Here is a 22,122-nt window from a genome sequence, read left to right as displayed (position 1 = left end):
CAGTTTGTAATTGATTAATTCTTTGAGGGAATAGGGGGTTTCAAACATTATATTTTGTTTGGAGAGCCAACTATGAGTGAAAGAGAAAATTATTTTACACTTGAAAATATTCTAACAAAATAATCCAAATGGGGGGGGGCGCAGAATGTCATCTTGGGCAAATTACATAACTTCTTTCATTGTCGGTACCCTGATCTGTCAAGCAGGGCTAGTGGTAATTGCCTTTCAAGTTGCCACAAATATTAAGTGAAATACTATTTGTAAAATGCCTGGGATAATGTAGATACTTAGTAACGAACTACAAAGGTCTTTTGATTTCCTTACCTAAGAACCTTGTAAATCCCTGACCTCCAATATACCAATTCTATATCCTTATAGTATGGTGTTTTTTTTCTTTGGTACTTTGCATATTCTTTTTATTGGATCTATTTACAGGTAGACTATGAGCTCTTTGAAGCCAGGAGGCTTGAGCATTTTTGCCTGATACCTCTTATTGCATCTTATAAGAGGAAAGGGTTGTGGAAATGGTGAATGAAATTGGAATGGACAGGAATTATTGAAAGTCTTGTTATTTTGTAGTTCCTACTTCTCCACCCAAGGATGTGACAGTTGTGAGTAAAGAGGGAAAACCTAGGACCATAATTGTAAATTGGCAACCTCCCTCAGAAGCCAATGGCAAAATTACAGGTAAGATGCCTTTGAGTGTGTGTCTGTTCTCTGTTCTTGTCTGGCAGAAGCATTCCAGCCCAGGACTGTGTGGTTGGGAGAAGTGGCAGTCCGGAGGTTGGCTTGATCATTTTATGAGGCGCAGGGAGTCATGATGGTCCTTGAAAGTGGACCAAGGGCGTGCTGTTTGCTCATAGTAACGTAAAAATGAATTGCCGGTTGGTCGTTCTGACTAACTGTGTGAAAGTCTGATGGGTGTTGTAACTTGGACAGTCTTTGGCTACAGTGGGACTTTATGGACATATTTATTTTCATCAGAAAAGCTGTGCTTCTCTGCCTCTGACTGGATGATCAGCTTTGGAGTTAAAGACCTTGCCTGATTCTACAGGGTGATACCCAGTAAATATAGATTCAACTCTTTTCACCTGAACTCCAGAAAAGCCCATTAGACTTTTAATTCCGTTTTTTCCCCTGGCCGGCTACTTCAGCTTCCTGTGCTCTAACCAGGGTTAGAAGTTTGGATTGGCCTAGGCCTTTGAAGGGGCCTGGGATTTCTTCTTGGACTTCCAGAGAACTTTCCACAGTAGAGGACACTGTGCTTTCCTCAGCTTTATCAGGGACGGAAGCCTGGTGGGATTTAGCTGTTAATTATTCCCCCAGAACCTCTGCTCCATGTAGGTGTATCCTGAGGAACAGGAGTTTGCTTTCTGGTGTTCCTTTGTATGAATAAGGGTTCTGAAAGCATTGAATAGGGAATGAATAAGGATGAATAAGGAAACAAAGCATTTCTTAATGTCCTGCTTTGACTTTCCATTAGAATTCCTTCCCATAAATCCCTGGTCTTTGTCATTTTTTAGGTTTTTGAACTTGCCTGTTCTGTAAAAGAATGAAGCATGACTTGTCTTGGATTACATTTTATTCTGTCTTTAAAAACCAGTAATGATGTGGTGCATTTTTGCACTGTGTGGGGCAGGTAGGCATGTGGTCGGCTCTTCTAGCCTCAGCCATGGAGAGAGAGTGCCCCCTGGTGGGAGTATCAGGTGATGTTTCACTGTGACTTCAACCACTTCAAGTCTGGGAGACTTTAATAAAGATATGGCCCAGGTCTCCTGGGAGTTTTTCTCCTGGGAAATCACATTGGCAAGAGCTAAACAGCACGTTGGGCCATTATTTTAATCATAGACCCTTGATGGGTACATTATTCAGATATTAAAACGTTGGAGTGATTGGATTGTTTTCCTTGTCTTTTTTAGCTCCTGGGAGTTCTTAATCCTATATTATTACTATAACTAGTTTTATTGCTTCAACTGTTCTATAGATGATTGATAACTTATAGGCTGACACTGTTGAAATTGTGGTTTTCTCCATATGGTGTTCACTGTAGCAGTTTGAATGCATTTTACTGTTGATCTTTAATCAGTAACTGGTTCTCTGTTTGTATCTGCTATAATACGTATCTTTATCGACTAACTGCTTCCGAAAGAAAAGGCAGGAATAAGATATCTTCTCATTTCCTCCTTTGGACAGGTTACATCATCTATTATAGCACGGATGTGAACGCGGAGATACACGACTGGGTTATTGAGCCTGTTGTGGGCAACAGGCTGACTCACCAGATACAAGAGTTAACGCTTGACACTCCGTACTACTTCAAAATCCAAGCCCGAAACTCGAAGGGCATGGGGCCCATGTCCGAAGCTGTCCAGTTCAGAACACCTAAAGGTAAAGCTCCACTAAACGGCGTTTTATTTTACGTCTCTTTAGTGGGGCAGTGCTTGCACGGATCACGTTAGCATATAGAGACTATGGAGAATATAAAAAGCCCTGATGATGAGCTGATGAGCCACAGTGTGAACATTCATCTCAAAATGATCCCTCAGCCACCCATTGAGCCCACCAAGTCAGTGCTCCCTAGGTTATCGGTCTAACCATGTCCCATACGAGGCTGTTGAAGGCAGATGAACTGCAGTGATCTCAGAGTTTCTACCGTCAGACCCGATGTGATTCTCTTGGTTCTCAGGTGGAGTAATAGCACGTTATTGTGATGGATGATTCCCTTTCAACACATGCAGGCTCTTAACCTGAAAGGCTTCTTCGTGGACCTTTGTAGAGAGAAAGACACTAACGGGAGCTTTGAAGAAAACTCTAGATAAGAAAGTGAAGATAAAGTACCAAACCAAATGAGCCTAGGAATAAATTTAGTTGGGGCCTGAGTCTGTGGAAATGTGGAAACCATGTACGGATTTCTTTTCTGTTGGTACTGAAAATAAGACTCGATTTGTTTGGAAGTTTGTGGGATTTTATTTTTTTCCTTTAAAAATTCTGCCTGTCCCATCTTCAAAGCTTGTGATCCTTGCTCTTGTTTTTTCTCCCCCTGTGCTTGGCCTGTTAGCGGACTCCTCTGATAAAATGCCTAATGATCAAGGTAAATCAGTAGATGGCCTCTCTCTCCTTTCCTCTCTTTTCTGACCTATTATTATTAGTTTTTGTTGTTTTTGTTTCTTTTTTTTTCCTGAAAATCAGTACTGTGTGTTAAAATCCACATTCATTGGCCAAAGTGGAGTTGAGTCCATGTTTGTGGCACTTGGGGTATCTGAAAAGCTGGGGAGTCGACTTAGGAGCTAAATAGGCAGGGGGAAAACTGAGGAGGATAAATGGAGTTCTGCAGCTATAGGAGATTGGCCTTAGGTGTGGGTCAGTTTGTCCTCTGTGCTAAGATACTGAAATTCTGTAACAATGATAAACATTTGCACCTGGATGAGAGCAGGCATACCAGTTTGTCATATTTGTAGCATCTAGGATTGCATTAGTATCTCTAAATGAAGAGTTGTAATGAAATTCAGAAAATATCCTGTTCCCCCCCCCCAGAGAATCTACAGATTTACCCTACTGAATTGTGTGATTATCTGTGACAAAATTAGTCCTATTTATTCTGTTACCATAAGCTTAATTCAGAGCTCTTTTTCCATTTCTTCCCTTAAATATATCTGCTCATTTTAAAAGAGATAGAAACAATTTAAGATGGAAACTTAGGAAGTACAGACCTCAGTGTCGCCGTTCTCGAAATTGTCGGTCAACATAGTTTTTTCCACTGTAATTGCTATGGCGGAGAGGTAACTGGACTGTGGTTTTCATCTCTGGGGAGTCAGCTAAAGTTGGTATCTGTTTTCTCTACTGAGAGCAGTGGAAGTAAAGTTGAAGGTTGCTTTCAAGGTTTAAGAGTAGTTTTTAGAAATAAAAAGTCTTGGGGCACCTGCTGGCTCAGAGGGTGGAGCGTGTGACTCTTGATCTTGGGATTGTGAATTTGAGCCCTATGTTGCGTGTAGAGATTACGTAATAAAATCTTTTTTAAAAAAGAAGAAAGAAAAAGTCTTTAGATCTTGTTAATGGCAAGGAAGAGTCAGAACTTGAGGTTGCATGTTTCAGGGCTTTGGAAATGTATTTGCACTCAACGAGTCTTTTGTTGTATGTTGGAGAAACTGCAAACATGCTTGTGTGTGTGTATAAGGCACCCTAGTGATGATGGACATTTTGACTTAAGCGTGAGAACAGAGAAATAACCATACTGTGTATGCACAGGGTATAAATGTGCTCGAGGTTCTTCCCCACTTTACTGGATAAGCCAGAGTGCAGTCTTACTTGCACCACACCTCTGGCCTTTAAAATTCTTTACCCATAGTTGTTTTTGGTGTTTGGTTAATCCTTGGAATTTCTTATTCATAGGTTATATTTAAAAGCAAAAATGCTGGGAAATATAGGAATTAAACCAATCAGTTTATTGGCAAAGTATATTCTTTGGCAGTTACTTACATAGCATGATAGTTGGACTTACATGTGGGCTACCTGAAAAACAAGCACATTTAAGTCTGAAGAGCCCTACAAGGGCTAAGTCATCTCCTCCAGCCAGACTTCATCCCAGTGAAAAGAACAACTGGAATCCTGACATCTGGTGTGTGCCACTGGGGAGGAATGATGGCCGTGGAAGTAAGGGGATGAAGGAACAAGTGTGGACAACAGAAAAGGGATCAGGGACTAAGTTAAAAATGCCCTTTGGACACCCAGCAATGAAAACATTGTTTTCAAAAATCTCCGTATTTATTCTGTTAAATGAACTATATACACAAACATTCAGATTTTAATTTTTCATGTAGCCCAACTCTGATCATTTATAGAAGTACTCGACAGTAGCTATAATGTTTTATAGGAACACATCTAGTTTATGCATTTCTAGTCAACCTTTATTTGTAGAAATGATTATTTATAAGTGTCTTCTGAAGCTTCATGCTCCGTGCCTCTGCAAAGGGAAAGGTTATATTCTTCCCTAAAGGTTTATTATATATGTCATAATAATAGCTAATTGTTGAACATTTGCTATGTGTCAGGCAGTATTAAAAATATTTTATAGGAGTAAATTCCATTTAATCCTCAGTGCAGTTTTGTGAAGTAGATCCCATTATTATCACTACTTTACGATGAAGAAACTGAGACCCAAAAATAATAAATAACTTGCCAGAAGTCGAGTACATGATAGCACAGGCAGTGCGCTGTATATACCGTGAGGAGCGGCTTTGACTTTGCGATGCTTTCAGACTTCTTCAGGAGGAACCCAAACCCTGGATTGACGAGTACCTTTGCTGTATTGGGAAAGGATGCCTTATATTTGCTTTACCCAAGCAGCTTTGTCTGTAAATGTGAAGAACAAAATTCAGGACCAAGAACGTGAATTACTAGAGAATGATCTTTGTGTTTTACGAAGTCTGTTTGCGAGGTGGTCCCGAGCCTGGTTCGGCAGCCTCGCTCATTTTATGTTAGGACAGTGGGTCAGGAGAGGATGTCCTTGGCGAGCAGCTACAGGGAAGACTTTGCTTTCACATTCTTGGGTATTTCGGTAGCTGAGCAGGAACTGAGAACCCGGTTTGAACTTCCACGTGTCTTCCTGCTCCTGCCGAGGGTATCTTTATATTGGAAAAGGCAACTTTGTAGTTTGAGGAAAAACTCCAAACACTACTGACACCTCCTGGGAGATCACCATAGCCAGGTCCTTCGGAAAAGTCCACTTCTGTAATGCAGAAGTCAACCTAACTGGCCCCTTGGTTCCTTTTCTGAGAGAAGCTACTTTTGGCGACAGGGCTCTGAGCGGTCTTGCAGGAACTGTTTCCTGGGCGAGAGAAATGGGTATGTTCCCACCTGACGGACAGCAAGTGGCAGTCTAATTCCACGCTAGATAGAGCCGCAGCCCGAGGGTGGCAGCCTTTCAGATGCCTCATGGCGCAGACAGCTATACCTTAGTCTGCAGCCTGTCTTGTCCCTGTTGTCTATGTGCTGCTTCATGTTCTCATGGACAGAGTAGACTGAAAATATTTTTTGTAGAAAACACTCACTAGCTGTGAAGTGGACTCGTCACACCAATGGCTTGGGTCATTACTGACATGATTTCTTCTCCTTCAGCCTCAGGGTCCGCAGGAAAAGGAAGCCGGCTGCCAGACCTAGGATCCGACTACAAACCTCCAATGAGTGGTAAAGCCTTTCTTACGGCTCTTCTGGCCCACTGTGGGCATGACGTGGTTCTGCTTAAATCTCGAAATGTCTTTTGTAGCTTCTTTGTGGTGGGTTGTGGCACGTTAACCTATTTCCTTTTACTTAGTAGAGTTAACTTCAGGCATTTGCTGGCAAAAGTTTGCTGAATTCCTGCAAACCCATTCATTATAGGATCCCTAAATAAAATTGTTTCCCCGCATACCCAACTTAAAATAAGATTAATTCTAAACAAATGAGTCTTCCTTTTGCCCACTGCCTGCCTCTAGAAAAGAATTAGAATCTTGCTCTCAAAAATAAACTCTCTAATGGGATTATCCATCACCTAGAACAAGCCAAAGAAATGCTTCAGAATCATGACTTCCTCCCCACACTGCTTACCACAGTGTTTTAATTTGGGAATTCTAAAAAATTCTTCCCACTCTCCAGCCAGCTTAAGAGCTGCTGCCTTCTGTTTCCTTAAATGATGGCACCTACTTCTCTACAGAACTTCACTGTTTATAAGTTACTTTCATACCTGAAATTACATTTGATCCTAACAACACTGGGAAGCAGGGAGAACAGATATCCCCATTTTACGCAGTAAGAGACTCCATGGAGAGTAGTGTGCCTGGATCCACCCAGTAATTATGGAAGTCCTAGAACCAAAATTCAGGTCTTCTGAGTCCTGATTGTGACTTTCCTACTAACACTTGCTGCCTCAAAGGCCTGGGATTCTGTACCAGATGTGGGAATCTGAGTTCTAGGGCTGCGCTTTTCCTTGCATTTATGTGCTGTCCACAGTATCATATTCAAGGCTATGAGGAAAGCGGTTGTTTCCTTGTCTTCCATTTATACATTCACTCATTCACACGTGCTTTTAGGGGTTCAGGTTCCATGTAACAGGCTGTGTATGGGAGCAAAAGGAGCGAGTAACAAACATCTGACAGAGAAAGGGGAAAGCTTCACAGAAGAGGGGATGTCTGACCCAGATATGAAAGGATGCATGGAAGATGGCTAATGTCAAGGAGTGGGGGTTGAACATTTCAGGAAGCACCAACAGCACGTGCAAATGCATGGCAGCAAAAAATAGTTGGCTCTCTCCAGGGATCACACTGCCTGGAGACAGGCTAGAGATTCTCACGTTAGAGAAGGTGGTAGGTTAGAACCAGCCTGCCCGAAACTCAGGTACCAATGCTACGAAATGGGAGCTTCATCCTGCCCCTAACACGTGTAAGAGACCTCGCACTACGGGTGAACTGTGACTTCCACTTATTGAATACCGAGTCTCATTACTCTGACGAATGAAAAGTGAGTTGGGGGCTGAGATTTTGAAGTCAGACAGAGTGGTCAAAGGCTGTCGCAGTAGTCCAGATGAGGCTTGAGAAATGGCCTGTCCTAATGTCTCTGGCAGGACTTATTCCCTCGGCAGCTCACTCTTCCTCTGTCTTCCATGGGAGTTTTTGGTCCTCTCAGAAGTTGGAGGTCAGATGCAGTTAAGTGGGAATTCACCTCTGTTAAATACAGGGAAGAGCTCCCACCACCACCTCTGCTGGCCCCCACACCCCAGCTCCCCAGCCTCTGATTTGCAATGCCTGCCCCACTACATACCCTACCCAGTAACTCGGCACTGCTGTTAATACGAGTTCTATGTATAAAGCCCCAATGTGGTCTAATTTTATTGTCCCCTAGTTCTAAGTCTTTCCCAAATATAAAAATGTTTTATTACATGTTGGTACGTACAATTTAAGTTGTCTGTTTACTTTTTTCTCAGAAATGAGGAATAAAAATGATTGAATAAATGGCGAAGAATAAGCTCTTAAGCCCTCCTAAATCAGCCCGGATTTAGCACTGTCCTTAGACGTAGCCTATAAAAATCATACACTCAGAAGTCGGAAGGTCAGCTAATGCAATGTAATGGAAGGGGTTCCCCCAATAAGTGTACTTTGAATTAGATCGTAAGTTTGTAAACCAGGGTTGTATTTGGGAATCACTTTAGGAGCTTTTCTAAAACAGATTCCCAGGCCATAGTTTCATGTTAGGAATTTCTTCCACAATCTCCCGGACTGGTAGAATGATTCTTCTTAAACACTTCTAGAAACTAAACCCTCATTACTTGGTAAGGCAGCTCATGCGTTATTGTACAGCTCTGACTGTTCTATAGGAGAGAGAGTAACTGGAAGGAAAGACATCAGCTATCTGTGATAGAGCTGTGTGGTGGGATTTCCCATGTTTTATAATATGAGTATGCATAACTTTTATAATGAGCTGGGAAGGAAGGAAATAGGTTTCAGAAAACAGAAGAGCAAGAGTTAGAATAGAGCTAGATTACAAAAGGCCTTGATACAAAACTTGGCCATCACCCTATAAGCAATGGGGAAATAATAACAGGAAGAAAAAGAAGAAAAGCTAAATTTCTCGGGTCTTCAGTGATCTGGTCTCTGTACACTCATCTCTGTCTTTTTCTGCTCACTCTCTTCCCTCTGACTTTGCACCTCTCTCCTTGCTTAAGCATCACTGGCCACCTTTCTTTTCCTTGAACATGCCAAGCTCCTTCCTGCCTTAGCACCCTTCCGCTAGCTGTTCCCTCTCTCTTGAATATTCTTCCTCCAGATCTTTGTATTGTGGGATCTTTCTTGTCATTCAAATCTCAGCTCAAATGCCATTTCCTCAGAGAAGCTTTTTCCAACCACTCCATCTAAAATAGCCACCCAGTCACTCTGTATCATAGCCCCTCATTTTATTTTTTTTTCATAGCACTTATTACTAATAATTTCTTGTTTATTTTCTGCCCCTACCCCAGCAGTCCCATCTTTGTTGCACTCTGTTGCATCCTTAGTATCTAGCACAATGCCTGGCACATAGTAACTACTCAGTAAATAGTTGTCAAATTAATGCATACGGACAGACCTACTTTTTCCTGAAACTGAAGAAGAGACTTAACTTTGCAAAGACTATATTTATAAAAGCAGACTGTATTTTTCAAGTAGTTTTTGTGATCTCAGACATCTGTATACAGGGAAAAACTAGCTTTCTGTGAATGTACATTTTTTATTTTTATTTTTTTAATAATAATAATTTTTATTATATTATGTTAGTCACCATACAGTACATCCGTAGTTTTTGATGTAAAGTTCCGTGATTCATTACTTGTGAATGTACATTTTGTAAATGCTTTTGTGAAATCAGAAAACTAAATGATTTACAAATGGTGCTTTGTAAGACAAATTTATGCATCATATAACATAAGACACCTGGGGGCAGACCCTTTATCTGTCCAAGTAATGTTTAGTATAATTCGAGAAGCTTTTACTGAACACCAGCTTTGTGCAAGGCCTGTGTTGAGGACCGTGCGTGGTGCCTAATCTTGGCCCTGCAGATTACATGAGACACTTGTGTCCAAGGCAGCGAGTGCATTACAGGGGCTCTCACCTGAAGTTTCCGTGCGCTGAGTGTGTGCAGTTTTGGAATTCTCGAACACTAACAAACGCCCCTGTTTTCCTCCGCAGGTAGTAACAGCCCGCACGGAAGCCCCACCTCCCCCCTGGACAGCAGCGTGCTGCTGGTCATCATTGTCTCGGTTGGCGTTGTCACCATCGTGGTGGTTGTGGTCATTGCTGTCTTTTGCACCAGGCGCACCACCTCTCACCAGAAAAAGTAAGGAGCCCCAAATGTGGCCCATGATTTTTGCTGCTGTTTTGCTCCTCTGTGACTTCTGTATTTGGAGTTGTACGGAGATAAAACGTACAGTATAGTTTACCCTTGAACAATGTGGGATTAGGGGTGCTGACCGCCCCCATGCAGTCAAAAATCTGCATATAAATTTTGACTGCCCCCAAATTTAACTACCAATAGCGTACTATTGACAGAAAGCCTTACTGATAACATAAACTGTTGATTAACACCTATTTTGTATGTTATGTATTATACACTGTATTCTTACAAGAAAGCTAGAAAAAAGAAAATGATTAAGAAAATCATAAGGAAGAGAAAATACATTTACAGTGCTGCACTGTATTTATCAAAAAAAGTCCCCACATGGATACCAAGCACGTACCCTCACCCTGGCCCCTTCTGACCCTAATCCTAGATCTGAAAAGTGGGTTCCTGAAGACATGATAAGAAAAGCTGAGAAGCAACCTAGTTATTCTGGAGAAGACCCCAAATATTTAAGAACTGGTGATATTTCTGAAAGTGGGTATAAAGGTAAAGATAAAAACAGAAGGAACGATTGAATATCTAATTTAAAGCGTATTTAGAGCCCCATACCCCTTCCTTGCTTCAGCCCAGTAGATGGCCGCCATGCTCTTCCTGCCCAAGCAGAAGTCTGGGGTTTTATTCTCTGGAGAGATCTCTGAACTGTAGGATATCAGGCACATACACTAGCCCAAACCCTGACCCTAACCCTAACCCTCCGGAGATGTCTCTGAATTGCAGGATATTGGGCACATACCCTCATGCTGGCCCTAACCCTAACCCTGGATATGAAGGGAAGAATGGAAGATGCGGTATATATATACAGTGAAATATTATTCAGCCGTAAAGTAGAGGGAAATCTTGCCATTTGCAGCTACATGGATGGAGCTAGAGAGTATTTATGCTAAGAGAAGTCAGTCAGAGAAATACAAATACCATATGGTTTTTCACTTGTGTAGAATTTAAGAAGCAAAACAAATGAGCAAAGCGGAAAAAAAAAAGAGGCAAACCGAGAAAGAGACTCTTAACTCTAGAGAACACACTGGCAGCTACCCGAGGGGAGGGGAGTGGGGGGGATGGGTGACACAGGTGATGGGGATTAAGGAGGCGCTTGTCGTGACGAGCACCAGGTGAAATATGGAAGTGTTGAATCACCGTATTGTACACCCGAAACTAATATTACATTGTATGTTAACTATGTGGAATTTAAATAAAAACGTCTTTAAAGGTCTGCATGTAAGTGGACCCCCACTGTTCAGTCCCTTGTTGTTCAAGGGTTAACTGTACATGAAAAGTGATGTTTTAAATATTTTTAAGGGAAATGCAGAATGGTTCTTAAAATGTGGATCGATCAGTGTTCTGGCGAGAAAGAGGTGACACACTCAAGAGGGGTGGAAGGAAGTTTAAAGAAGGGACCATTTTCAGAGTCAGAGGTGGGATTAGGAGACGAGGCAGAGATGTGCAAGGACCAGCGGCCGTGATAGGCCACTGTCTCCCTTAGGCCTGAAAGGGCAAGAGGTCTTTCTGAAGAAGAGAGAGCTGTGTTCAGAGGTCTGAAGCAGTAGGAGCTTCCTGACAGGAGCTGGGTGTGGTGGGAGGAAGTTGGCCTCTCCCAGCCTCTAGCCTCGCAGGGAGGGGCAGGACGAAAACACCTCCTGCTCTCCAGTCTCTTGCCTGTGTCTTCCCTTGGCCAAACCCATCGGAAGCCAGGAGCAGGGTTGCCAGGTAGAGCAGGTAGAGGCCATTTAACTCAAGCTCTCGAGTCACAGAGGCAAGTAGAGGATGGATCTGGAGAGGAAAGAGGACTGTGTCCAGCCTTGCCGGTCGCTGCTTGGAAGTAGTGTGTGTATGTGCTCATGGTGACCCAGACGCACAGGAGCTATGGGCGTTGCGACAGGCCTTTTCACGGCACAGATGCCACCCGAAATGGAAGGAGACCACAGACCTCTCATTCTACATCTAAGTTTCAGAATATTTTTTCAAGGGGTGCCTGGATGGGTCAGTTGGTTGAGCATCTGATTCTTAAGTGTTGACTCAAGTCATGATCTCAGGGTTGTTGAGATTAAGCCCCACGTCAGGCTCCATGCCCAGTACAGAGTCTGCTTGAGTTTCTGTCCCTCTTCCTCTGTTCCCCCACCCCCACTCTGTGTGCTCTCTCTCTCTCTCTCTCTCTCTAAAATAAATTTTAAAATCCTTAAAAATATATATATATTTTTCAAGAAGTGCTACCAAGTGTGGAAGTTGAGGTTAGGACTGGCAACAGGGTGGAGGTCCCCTCGGTGGAGGAGATACTGACTTAGTGAATAAGAAAGACTCATTTATAATTAGCATATCAAGTTAGCAGAGGGGTTGAATGACTGCTAACCCTGAGCTCCTCTGGCATGTTGAGAGTTGTGGTCATTGCCTGGAGCAGATAGCGAGGTGATTCAGTTGTAAGATTGCTTGATAACAGCCTAGGCTCCTAAACAGGAGAATCCCTGACCCCAGACCACTTTCAACTCATATCTAGTATCTGCCCAGTGAGACAGATACCAAAAATAAAAAGATTCCTGAGTTACCCTTAATAGCAAAAAACACATATGGGCAATAAAATGACTTTAATTGCCGTATCCTAAAAGATCGTAAGATGGAGATATTGCTCCATAAAAGAGAAAGACAAGTTCCTGTCAGTGTTTGTGATTACTCCTCAGACTCGGTCTGCCCAAGGCTAGATGCATGTGTTTAGTAACTCAGTTTGTTTTCAGTATAGAGGTCAAGTACAGACTACCCTGTCACTGCCATTAGTGATGGCTTTATGTCATTTTGTGTACGTTATGTGATGTTTTTCATCTTTCTCTCGCCCAAACAAAATAGCTTCCTATAGCTCGAGCTGCACCTCTTTTCCAAGGGAACGGGGACCCCTTTTATAACCTTCCTGATCACTGCCTCTTACACCTCTCCCTGTCTCCTTTTGATTATGGAAAACTGTCTCTCTTAAAAGCATCAGCAATGACATTATTTCTACTGTAGAAGTTTTCTGCAAGCTTCTTTGTTCAGCAATTCAAATATGTCTACTCTTATGAATTTGGCTTTATATCTAGTTTCAGAAATCTTGATCTCTTTATTTAAAAGAATCTAAAAAAACGAAGTAACAATTCTTTGTGCTTTGGGGGATTTAAAATTCAAAGCAAATAAAAAATAAAGTACTTATTCTTCAGATGCAGAGGTAGAAAACTGAGTCGGTAGTAGGCTCTGTACTTTGTGTTTGAATCTGCAAATCCTACAGATTTGGGTCCTTTTGCTTAAAAGAATTGTGTCGAGTTGTCAGGGCTTTCCCTCCCCCTCTCCCAATGACCGTCTTTCCAGGCGTTCCATGAGCCACTGAAAAATATCTGTGAGTTTTCTTATTTTCTTCCTCTCTGATACCTGAAGTACCTCCCATTTCAGTTGTAGCTGCTTACAGACTTCAACAGACTCGGAGCTGACCGAGCATTTAGGGCCTAGCCCCTCATTGCTTCTCAACGTCTTCCTCATTAGCTACCTCAGCCTCCGCAGATGAGAACTACGCCCAGGTACCACCGTGTGACCAAAACCTCCTTCAGTGTACTTCCTCCCACCGGAAGCCGGCTCTCCATTTACCCTCTGAGTCTCAGTGGCTCTCATCTTTATGAGACCTTGTACTTGCTGTTGCCCCTCCAGCATGGCTAACCTTTCACTCTCTTGGCTTCGTCCCTTCAGCAGGTAGGTGTGCTCACACCTCTTTCATCTTAAGAAATCATTATAATTATAACACTAATTCTACTGCATGGTTCTCACCAGTAGCTGTTTACAAACCCCTTCTTTCCCTTCACCACAGAATTTCTTGATTACTGTATACACTCATCCATTCTTTCATTGCTTCAGTTCTTATCAATCTGGATTCTGCTCCTACCACTTTACCAATATTGCTTTTGCTGAAGATCAATGACCTCCATATTGTTAGTCCTTGTCTTAATCTCTCAACAATATTTAACTCAACTACTCTTTCCTTCTTGAAACAATCTCTTCTCCTGTATGTCATGATTGTGTGTTCTTTTTCACAGCTCCTTCTATCTACCCAGCCATCAAACCTTCCTCGGGACCTGGTCCTAGACTTATTTCTCTTTCTGTACTCTCCCCTAGTGATATCCACTCCCATGGCTCCATTTACTGTCTGTATTCCAGTTAGCTTTGTGTTCCTGTCTCTGGCCAAGGCCTCTCTTCTGAGTCTCAGACTTGCACGCCCAGTTGCCTCTTCTACATTTCCTCTTGAATGTCTCGGAGGCACTCAACTTATTCAAGACAGAATTTATAATCTTTTGGGGCGCCTGGGTGGCACAGTGGTTAAGCATCTGCCTTCAGCTCGGGGCGTGATCCCGGCATTATGGGATCGAGCCCCACATCAGGCTCCTCCGCCATGAGCCTGCTTCTTCCTCTCCCACCCCCCCTGCTTGTGTTCCCTCTCTCACTGGCTGTCTCTATCTCTGTCAAATAAATAAAATCTTAAAAAAAAAAAAAAGAATTTATAATCTTTTCTGTCAAGCCTGCTTCTACTCCATTAATTCCAATGTTAATAAATGGTTTAGCCTCAAACCTTGTCATCATCTGCTCCTCTTGCTTCTTTACTCCCATCCCACCCCACATCATTTATTCCCCAAGTCTTGTCATTTCTGCCTCTTAAATAGCTCTCAAATCTGCTTTTTTTTCTCCATTCCACTGTCCTGGACCACCATCAGTCATGGCTAAGACTGGTGCAGTAGCATCCTAGCTGGTCTCCTGTTCTGCCCCCCACCCCATAAATCTATTCTTCAAACCACAGTTGGTGTAAATGTTTAACTCAGAATCGATCTCCTTACTCTCCTGCTTAAAACCATATAGTGGTTTCTCATTACTCAGAGAAGGAAGGTCAACTCTTGGCATGTCTCTAAAAGCCCTTTATGATCTGGGCTACCTTTCCAGCATCATTTCATATCATTCTCCCCATGGATCACTGTGCTTCCACCACTCCAGACTTCGTACTGTCCCTCTGATGTACCAGACTGTTGTGCTCTGCTTCAGGGCTTTGATATAAGCTGACTTCATCACCTGGAAAGCATCTTCTGCCCTTCAGTATCCCCTCTTCCTCCAGGTTTGTCCTATCCACTTTATGCCAGCTATTAAGAACTATAGCACTGGCATTTCATTAAGCTCAAAATATTTTAAAATAATGAGATCAACATCTGTCTTCCTCACTTGACCAGAAATGCTGAGGGCACAGCAGTCCAGTACAGGAATTGACTGACATACAGTGGGTACCTAATAAATGCTTATTGAGTGGGTGAGTGTGAGCGAGTGAATGGAGAAATTAAGGACAGAGAAGTAGACACTGTCATCCGCATTCTTGACTTTACCCATTTGGTAGTCCTAGGTTTGGGCTACCTGAAATGTTTTTCCCTTCCTCTTTTACAAGCCACAGACTCTACCTCTATTCCATTGTTATATTTCTAATAAATGTTCTCTCTCTATTGATTGGAACTTGAGGAGAAACCCCCTGCTTTAGAGATAACTTAATTTTAAAATGCTGTCTAGTCTGGGGATACCCACAAAAAAAATATAGTCACAAGGCAGTAGTCAAATATGCCCTTGTCTGTATCTTTAAATATGTGTGGACCAAGCAGAGATCCATTTACTATTCCCAGAAATAAATGTCTTTACCCTGTTTTCTGTTGTTTTCTTTGTGTGTTTGTAGTGTCTGCCTTTGCTTGGGGCACCTCTCAGAAGGGCAGTTTTAATCATTCAAGCCTTTTCACAAGTTCAAAAGAATTAGTTTTTTTAAAAAAACCCTCTTAAATTTGTGCCTAGGAAGCGGGCTGCTTGCAAATCAGTGAACGGCTCCCACAAGTACAAAGGGAACTCCAAAGATGTCAAACCCCCAGACCTCTGGATCCATCATGAGAGACTGGAGCTGAAACCCATCGATAAATCGCCAGACCCCAACCCCATCATGACTGATACTCCAATTCCTCGTAACTCTCAAGATATCACACCAGTTGACAACTCCATGGACAGCAACATCCATCAAAGGCGGAATTCATATAGAGGTGCAGGTCGTCCTCAAATGTGGGGACACTATTTCCATTTCCTACAGTGGCCTGAATGTGGTGATTCCTATGTGAGGTTAGGTTTAAAGAAATGTGTATTGTGGGATTTGGTCAACATCTGATAAAGAATAGATAGCTTGGGGAAAAATAGCTTGTTACTGGGGACAGGTTCTGTACGCAGATGAGACACCCTTCTAGGTCTGTTAGGTCTCTTCTCATGTGTCACCAGCTTGGTCCTGAAGCATTTGAGACAACCTGGCCTATGTCTGCGCATTTCATCCTATCTCTTCATTGGAGTCCACCTCTCATTGTGGTGTCCAGAACGTTCTGGGTCTGGACGCTCTTACTTGCGAGCACCACACTGCTGACGCGTGGAAGGCAGCCTTTGTCAACTGCAGTGACTCTCAACAGAGACTCCTGTAACGTGCTACTAATCACTTTCCTCTGTTTTCACTTCCTGCAGAAACGCCCTGTCCCCATTATGTTGTTTGCGAGTCCTGACCCCCCCCCCCCCACTGGAAATGTTTTACTGCCGACGCTGCTTAGGGGCCGAGGGCACACGCTTATAACTAACCTCCGTATTTGATGTCTAGGGCATGAATCAGAGGACAGCATGTCTACACTGGCTGGAAGGCGGGGAATGAGACCAAAAATGATGATGCCCTTTGACTCCCAGCCACCCCAGCGTAAGTTAAAAGCCTCTCGTTTCCCTGTGCTGCCAGTCTACCCAGTCGTCCTGGGGAACCGCTACGAACGATCTCTTTGACTTCACATGATCCTGACACAAGAGATGACCCACCGAAGCTCTGGCACCTTGAGCAGGAAATACCAACACTTTCATATTTTGCAGTTAACATGATTCTCGAGATTATTTTTCTTTAGATAAATAAACTAAAAAGCCACTACCCCAGTCTCCCAGGAACAGAGAAGTAACCAATCCCCCGACAGTATACACGGCATCTCTACAGGAGGGATGGAGAAGCATCCTTCCAGGCTGGAGCTGAGGACAGCCAGATGTCGCAGTGGTCCTTAACTTCTGATACACATTCAGTGTTGATGGGCACCTGTCATTTCTTTTAATTAATGGACTTTATATTTTAGAGGATTTTTAAGTTTATAGAAAACAAAATTTTTCAACCTTATTTGACCATGCCTCAATTTGATAAGCATAAAAGTTACCCGGCCTCCTTTAGTAATATTTGAAATCCAAAGTTAAATAACATGATTGAAAACCAAAAAATGGAGCAAACCAATTATTTTGTTCAAACTTCAGTGTCTTGTCCCTTGTCACTGTTTTCAAGGTAGGGAAGCCGTTCAGACTGGCTAGCACAGTGGGACTTTCGGGTGAGGGTCCCCTGTGCCATCCCGCAGTAAAGAAGTCACCTGCCTACTGATCACAAGTGTTTTCAGTTCTGTACCAGAGGTATTTGCTGTAAGCTGAACAGATGCCCAGTGAGGCTTAACACTGTCAGATACCCAGATTCAAATCCTGAAAGCATCCTCTAGCTCACTTTTCAGTTTAACCCAAGTGAGTTTTTGAGTTTTTTATTCATTTCTTAGGATGTCCCATTTCAGAACTCTCAGCCGCCTCTCTGTCAACGAGTGGCAGAGATTTAAATAGTCACAGATACCCTACGCACAAAGAAGTGGACCATGGCTCCCCATACGTAGAAACTCATGAAATGTGCAGGTGTGTAAATGCACACACACTGTCACGCTCACCGTACACAGACATGTAGGCACTAGATTCTGAAAGTCAGCTTTGAAAGAGAAAGGGCTGATTCATTAGCCGGTCATTTCTGCACAAAGTAGGGACTATGATGAAAAGAGAAGGGCCTGAACTTGGAAGCATGCAGGGAAGAACATGGTTTTCCTCTTAGAAGAGGTACCCTGGCTGGAGTCCCAGGTCTAAAAAGTGTCTGAAAAGAGTAAATCCCTTCTCCTTGTGTTTGATGCATAGCAAGATATGATAGCTTCTTGTGTACAAGATTTTAGTTTTTACCTGAACTGGCTTATTTTTAAATGTTAGGGAGAAAAGATATGTTGTACTACTTGGTATCAGTTTGTTTTCTATTTCTTTTTTGGGGGGTGGGCAAGGAGTACACATAAATATGCAGTACTATTTAATTTGTGCCTCAGTAGTTGGGTGAGTAGTGGAATCTCTAATTCAAGAATCTGAAACCAGGTATTCTGATATACTTGTGGCCTTCAGGTTTTCGGATCTCCTTTTCCCCAGGTGGCTCCAGTCCTTTTTCTCAAGCTGGGGTTCCCTGGAGTCTGTCGCACTGTCCCCCTACCTGGCCTTCAGCAGCTGAGCACTGCTGGGAAAACTTGCCGGCGTTGGTCTGAGGTTCAGTCAGCCTTGCACAAGGCCTTGCTCAGAAGCGCCAGGACCCAGGGCAGCTGACAGCTCGCGATTGCCAACCGTATTCTAGGGAGGGGCTTTCCCATTGTCTTATTTTTAGTTTACCCAATTTGGAAAGACTGGAAATGCCTTTAAAAAGAGAAAGTCTGTTTTGTTTTTCTGTGCTAGAGTCTTGCATACCTGGAATGCTTTTCAGGTTGTACTTACTAGGCAAAAGTCAGGAGGCTGCTTCTGCTCCCCCTGGCCTTAATTCTAGAAAATACTGATACTGAAACTCCCTGCTTCGGAAAACCACCTCAGTTCCCCTGAAGGAGATGCTGACTCGCAGACGGTCCTGAACCTCCTCTGCCAGCTCTTCCAGCTTGTGTTTTATTCCAAACGACCACCTGAGCCTTCTGGTCTCTGAGTGCAGGGAAAGCCCCTGTTTTGTTCCCCGGCCTTAAGGAGGGAAGGGGCCGCGATGCTCCAGGGCCCTTGGTTGGTTGTGCCATCTGCTTGTCTGGCAATTGGCCAAGGCAGGAAATAGCTGGAGAATGAAAGCATCTAGGATTTTTCTTCACCAGAGTCATGCTAAGTGGCCCCACAAAGATCTAGGGAGATCCTGGGTGACAGGGACATTTAATAGACTCCAAAGGCTAATTAAGTTTTATCACTGTTTGTGATGCCCTTGCTTAGAGGGGAAAAAAGATCCCCTGTGTTCCTAGTCAGCCCAGCCTCTTTGCCTCTTTTGAGGGGATTAGAGCTGTGCATGTTGGTCTTAAACATTCTGTTTCTCGAACTACTGTCAGGAGTGCCGAAGAGAAGCTTATTCCCCAGCTGGGCTTCCGACTTTGTTTGCATCTCAGGATTGATAATGAAGCCTCATTAAAGAAGTGTTTTGTCTTCATAGAAAGTCGTATATGGAATATCTGTGTGGAAATTTGGATTCGTTAACAAAATGCAGCAAATTTAATTCCTTAGCCATTGTGGGAAGGAAGGAGGCAATTAGGAAAGATCCATTTCTATTTTAAAATGTGAATGGATGTGGCTGAGCTCCCAGACTAGAAGCAGTAAGAGATGGTGCCATCGGCCTGTGTCCCGTGCCTTTCAGACTAGACTGGAGTTCAGTTCTGCTTGTGTTCCTTTTCAGATATGAAAACCTGATTAAACAGCTCCTCACCCATTCAGTCTAAATACCTATTGCATGCCTCATTCAACGATAAGAAAAAACAATGTATTAGGAGTAGACTTGAAGGAAAAGAAACTTCTTTTTTTTTTTGCAGGAGAAAAAAATGATAGAAACCTAAACCATAATTCGTTTGCTTATGGATTTATATTTTGTGACATATGCAAAGAGATATTTTTAATAACTCATGTAATCCATGTTTATTTTAGAAGAATTGGGAAATACAGATGAACCAAAGGAAGTTTTCAAACTCCTGACCATGCTTCCCCACAAGATAATCCCATTAACATTTTAGTGCGTGTTGCTCAGAGATTTTTTTCTGTGTGTGTGTGTATACATAGAGATAGATAGATCCACGCATAGGAGCGTGTTGATTTAAAGAAAAAAAACACAAATGTAAAATCCATGGCTAATTGTTCACATCCAGCCAGCTGCCACCCGGAAGCCAAGGGAATGGTTGTACTGCGTGGGAGGGGCAGGGGTGGCTTTGCTCGTGAACTGTGACTTGTGTGTGTCCGTGCAAGCATGTTAAGCACTTCTCTGTCTTGTGTTCATCCACAGCTGTGATTAGTGCCCATCCCATCCATCCCCTCGATAACCCTCACCATCATTTCCACTCCAGCAGCCTCGCTTCTCCAGCTCGCAGTCATCTCTACCACCCGGGCAGCCCGTGGCCCGTTGGCACATCCCTGTCCCTTTCAGACAGGGCCAATTCCACAGGTGAGAGATGAGGCTTGAGCCCCAGATGGAAAGCATTCCAAGAGTTGGCAAGCTGAAATGGGAAGGACTTGCCCTGCTTAGAAGGATGTGGAATTTTTCTGTGTTGTCTTATGTATCGTAACACTTCTATTATTGACTCAAATTGATTTCTGTAAAATTCACCCCCCATTTTTTTTCTCCCTAAGTCGGTAAGTGCTCAGTGCAAGGTGTCCTTTTAGTAAAAACACAGTAACTCTAATCACATAACCATGTCTTGTTTCATCAAGTTGCATCTTGACTCAGTCATATTTTCAGTTCGTTTATTTTTTAGTCTTCTAATATGAAAGGAAGACTCATTCAGGATGGTTTTCAGACACGAGATATGGTCTTCGCCTCGCAGTCACTCTGTGGTTGGGAGGGTCTGTCGGGCAGCCGTAAGGTAATTCTCATTAGATCTTATACCTACTTCTGCTGCGGCCCGAGCTAAGAAATGCATGCAGGGCCAGCGGGGCAGTGGCCACGTTGAATTTTGTGTACACTGTAATCCTCAGGTTGCCCAGAGGATTACTGACGTTGGAAGGGGCCACACAGGCATGAATCATCTCTAAAGAACAGATAGGAAATGAGCCTAGAAATCTGCAGCGCATTTATAGAAATACATTGCCAGTCAAACATGTCCCAGTCTGGAAATCTTAAGAAATAGCATTATCAGAACAGTTTTAAGGAGGAAATAATGAAGGTGAGGAGACAGTAAATGGAACAAATACTGTTGCTCCTCATTAAATGAAAATCGACTTCCATCCTTTCAGTGTTAGGTGCAAATCTGGTAACTTCTCATATGCACAATATGTTCTTTTTTCCATCATTCAGAACTTGTCTATTAATAGTTATGACGTTACTAATAGAATTAAATTTTGCTTGTCCTGGAAAATAAGGGAATTTCAAGTGAATTGCATTTTAAAAGCACATCAGAACCTCATCCTGGAAGTTTGGGTTGCCAATAACATCCCCCCTCTCTAAGTTTTGATCAATTTGAAATGGACCCGGAACATCAAATGAAGATCAGAGCTTTGTTAAGGGATGTGTACTAACTCCCAGAGTTACTTCTCCCAAACCTTGACTTGGTCTGGAGAATGTCGAAAATGGGCCTTCCTGCTCTCTCGTTCCAGATCCAGGTTTGGGGCCCCCTGCCTCAGGGAAAGATCCCCTACTGGCGGCTGTCTGCAGAACCGAACTCTGCCTCACAGACATAGTCTCAGACAGAACAGGGACCAGAAAGCAGCCTCCCACATCTGCTCTTAGAAAGTAGTTTTTGTGTCCTGACTCTGTTTCTCTATTTTGAAGGCGGAAGAATCCCACCCCCTAGGATGTGGGCCTGCCTGAGTGCATGGCAGGTTCTTCCCAATCAGATTAGCCGCTCTTCCTTCGTCTCAGACTAGGAGGGGCTTGAAGGTTGGCAAAGAGCAGGGCAGCCCTCAGCCAGCCCTGACCCAAGTGGTCTAGTGCTGCTCAAAGGTCCTTTCTCTGCGGACTTGGGCAGACAGTGAAGAGAGGAAAAAGTAATGATTTGTGTCACTGCAGGGTTCGTCACTTCAATGACCAGAGGGGATAAAGAAGGTAAACCAATGACAGGGAAAGTCACTGAAGACAGATTGGAAACACAGAGCAAATACCTAGAATTGATCCAAATTCTCTCACTGTTGTATTTTCCTGGGTCTCTGGAGCTCAGTGCGGCTGAACGTGTGGGCTAAGCGTGACTAGGAGTTGGCCAGGGCAGTCCCTGCTCTAGGGAGCCACCCCTTGGCACAGGGAGAGCACTTTCCACTTGTCTGGGCCCTCGGCCAGTGTGAACTTTGTGTGTCTTAAACCCTGAGAAGTAAGTCAGTCAGGAAGTAGGCCCCTCAGCAAAGCAGAAATTTTAATTACAGCATCGTTTTCTT

General features: G+C 43.2%; 1 protein-coding gene across 7 annotated transcripts in view; it reads left to right on the top strand.

Moving 5' to 3' along the window:
* The window catches only part of NEO1 (neogenin 1), a 237,694-nt gene that overhangs the window by 208,448 nt on the left and 7,124 nt on the right, over positions 1-22,122 (top strand). For 4 of the 7 annotated variants that reach the window (XM_045795253.2, XM_045795255.2, XM_045795254.2 and 1 more), the window contains 7 exons: positions 580-687; positions 2,194-2,388; positions 6,115-6,183; positions 9,690-9,837; positions 15,715-15,953; positions 16,547-16,639; positions 20,045-20,203. In XM_045795253.2, coding sequence (XP_045651209.2) covers positions 580-687; positions 2,194-2,388; positions 6,115-6,183; positions 9,690-9,837; positions 15,715-15,953; positions 16,547-16,639; positions 20,045-20,203 — 1,011 coding nt within the window. The remainder of the gene's footprint in view (positions 1-579; positions 688-2,193; positions 2,389-6,114; positions 6,184-9,689; positions 9,838-15,714; positions 15,954-16,546; positions 16,640-20,044; positions 20,204-22,122) is intronic. The other 3 variants (XM_045795258.2, XM_045795256.2, XM_045795257.2) reach the window with 2 other exon arrangements.

This window comes from Ursus americanus, chromosome 28 (assembly GCF_024610735.1).
Source record: "Ursus americanus isolate L20-20 chromosome 28, mUrsAme1.1.p, whole genome shotgun sequence".
NCBI classification, from domain to species: Eukaryota; Metazoa; Chordata; class Mammalia; order Carnivora; family Ursidae; genus Ursus; species Ursus americanus.
The sequence above is the reverse complement of the archived record's forward strand: the minus strand, read 5'-3'. Positions and strand labels throughout refer to the sequence as shown.